At 47.2% G+C, this 2,849-nt stretch overlaps 1 protein-coding gene across 1 annotated transcript in view; it reads left to right on the top strand.

The window, feature by feature from the left end:
• Positions 1-2,849, top strand: part of LOC122260782 (uncharacterized) — a 4,441-nt gene continuing 1,592 nt past the window's right edge. Inside the window, exons 1-5 of the mRNA XM_043028178.2 lie at positions 1-203; positions 1,441-1,643; positions 1,945-2,080; positions 2,343-2,497; positions 2,661-2,835. Of these exons, the coding sequence (XP_042884112.2) occupies positions 65-203; positions 1,441-1,643; positions 1,945-2,080; positions 2,343-2,497; positions 2,661-2,835 (808 nt within the window). The 5' untranslated portion in view covers positions 1-64. The remainder of the gene's footprint in view (positions 204-1,440; positions 1,644-1,944; positions 2,081-2,342; positions 2,498-2,660; positions 2,836-2,849) is intronic.

Here is a 2,849-nt window from a genome sequence, read left to right as displayed (position 1 = left end):
AGCGTAGACGTTCGGCGTGACCACCTACGCGCAGCTGCAGGACCGCGTGGCCCGCTGGTCGGGCATGCTGAGGAGGCTGGGCATCAGCAAGGGGGACGTGGTCGCGGTCGCCCTGCCCAACTGCCCCGAGTACCCCATCGTGTTCTTTGGCGCCCTCGCCCTCGGGGCCAAGGTCACAACGATCAGCATCTCGTACACGGCCGGTCAGTTCGAAGCTCGTTAGAATAACACCATAAGGTTAAAAGAAAAGAAATGAAATGATATGAAACTAGTATGGGATAATATTAAACTGATGTTTAAAGTCAGCATAATACGTAACTAATGGAAATGTTTTTTTATAATGCGTGAATGGATTTTTTTTTTCGGATGCAGTGAAATTAACCGTGAAATTGAACCATTTGTAATGTTTGGATCGACGCATTTTTTCTGACTCGATGACCCATGGAATATAGAGGTAAAAAACACATGATTAGATAAAGGGTTCCCCGCGATATAGTATTCCTCTTCAAAACAAACAAATTTTTTTTAAAGCATGTCGCAGCGAAGATGATAAGATTAGGATAATGAAACTCTTAATGATTATTCTCAACCTTTACGATAAGAGTCAGGAGAGGCATAACCTTGACGCGTCATATCAGAGCACATGTCGGAGTAGGCCCGTAGTAAAGAACCTGTGGGGTGTGGGGCGTCGGGAAAATGTGACGGGTGTCGGGTGTAGGGCGTAGGATAAAATGTGACGGTTAAATAAAATAAAATAGGTTAAATAAAATAAAATAGGATAAATAAAATAAAATACAAAATGTCTATTGCTATTTTATTTTATTTAACCTATTTTATTTTATTTATCCGTCACATTTTATCCTACGTCCTACATCCGACACCCGTCACATTTTCCCGACGCCCCACCCCACAGGTTCTTTACTACGGGCCAAAATGTCCTACGCCCAACACCCGACACCCGTCACATTTTCCCGACGCCCCACACCCCACAGGTTCTTTACTACGGGCCTACGTTACACCAGGAATGATAAACAGGAATGAAATCGACATGAAAAAATGTAATCTTGTTGTTAATTCTATAAAGCAAAGGCATGGCGTTCCATACTCCGCCAAACTACATCGCTTAGGAGTTGTATATACATGTCAACTGAACATAGATTTCCCTTTGAATTAATACTTACTTGCTCGTTATTAGTGGAGGACTAAATTCTATAATTCTTATACATGACCTAAGATTTTATAAGCTCGTTCGTTCCTGTTCTCGCAGGGTACTAGTTCATATTTAAGAAAGTTGTTCTGCCTTATACAATAACATTCAGCCACTTGACACAACTTCACTTCACATCGCCGGACACGCGTCTCTCGATCGTCACAAACAGACTTTTCACACACGACAGGATTTCGAGAAAACTCACCCTCCTCTCCTTTCTCTCCCGCCAGAGGAGATCGCCCGTCAGCTGGCGGATAGCGGCGCCCACGTCCTCGTCGGAGAGCCCTTCCTCACCCCAACGTTGGACGCCGCCCTCAACCTCTACAGGAAGCCCACCCACTTCGTGACGAACGGCCCCTCCTTCACCCACACGGCCATCAACCTCTGGCAAGTGTTCGAGGATCCTTCCATCCCCTTCGTCGATCCTGTCATAGTAAGGTTTCGCTTCTGCTGATTGGCTCACACGCACGCACGGTTTTACATACATGTATACATGCATACATGCATATAAATATGTGTGTGTGTGTGTGTGTGTGTGTGTGTGTGTGTGTGTGTGTGTGTGCGTGTGCGTGTGCGTGTGCGTGTGCGTGTGCGTGTATGCGTGTGCGTGTGCGTGTATGCGTGCGCGCCCGGGAATCCTTATCTTTACATAAAATTCAAATAAACATAGACCTAAAACCGCCCATTAAAAAGAATGAAATTTTAAATGATCCAATCATGCTTCCATAAACAAGCTAACGGGCGAAGAGCCGGCCGTCCTTCCATACTCGAGCGGCACCACAGGGCCTCCCAAGGGCGTGCTCACCTCGCATAATGGATTCTCGTCCCACGTGCCCACCACGATGCATCCGTACTTCACTCTCGAAGAAGGTGAGGCAATGCCATCATTGTTTTTTTCTCTCTCTTTCATTACTAAACGAATGCTTCTCAGAGATTTGACAAGTAAACACATTTAGACTGAAATTTCCAGTTTCCTGAAACAAATAGTTTACTGATATGAGGACGAATATCACATAGGCCACTTACGGATATGAAACTCTGAACAGGTTATTGCATATACATACTAATCCCATCTTGGACTCTGTATCACGAAGCCATTTCTCCGCCCTCACCCCGGCTTCGAACCTTCCAGGCGAAGACCAGGACGTGTACATGTGTATCCTGCCGTTCTTCCACATCTACGGCATGGGACCCATCATGACGTGCGGCCTCCACGTCGGCGCGAAGCTGCTCGTCTCGGCCAAGTTCGACCCCAAGACGTTTGTGAGAGATATCTCCGAACATAAGGTCAGAAGGCTGAAGATTGACTTGCCGGGGTCAGTACAAGGTGTCTGGAATTAAGTTCAGAGGGAAAGATGGAAAAGGAAAATGCCTCAACCTAATTAATATATCGTCTTCCGTTTGATGTTTCATTCTTTCACGCCCCCCGATGGTTGATCCTCTCCCGTAGGTGACAGTCCTACACTTGGTCCCGACGCTGCTGAACTTCTTACTGAACTCCCCGGCGGCGACGCCAAAGGCTCTCCGGCACCTTCGGAACGTCCTGTGCGGCGCCGCCCCCGTGCCCGAGACTGCCGTGGCCGCCCTCAAGGACAGGATTGGACCGTCTCTGCTCTTCCAGATTGGTCTCTGTCTTGCT

This window comes from Penaeus japonicus, unplaced genomic scaffold, assembly GCF_977035675.1.
Source record: "Penaeus japonicus unplaced genomic scaffold, GWHDUDI00000001_assembly GWHDUDI00000009, whole genome shotgun sequence".
Taxonomy (NCBI): Eukaryota; Metazoa; Arthropoda; class Malacostraca; order Decapoda; family Penaeidae; genus Penaeus; species Penaeus japonicus.
The sequence above is the reverse complement of the archived record's forward strand: the minus strand, read 5'-3'. Positions and strand labels throughout refer to the sequence as shown.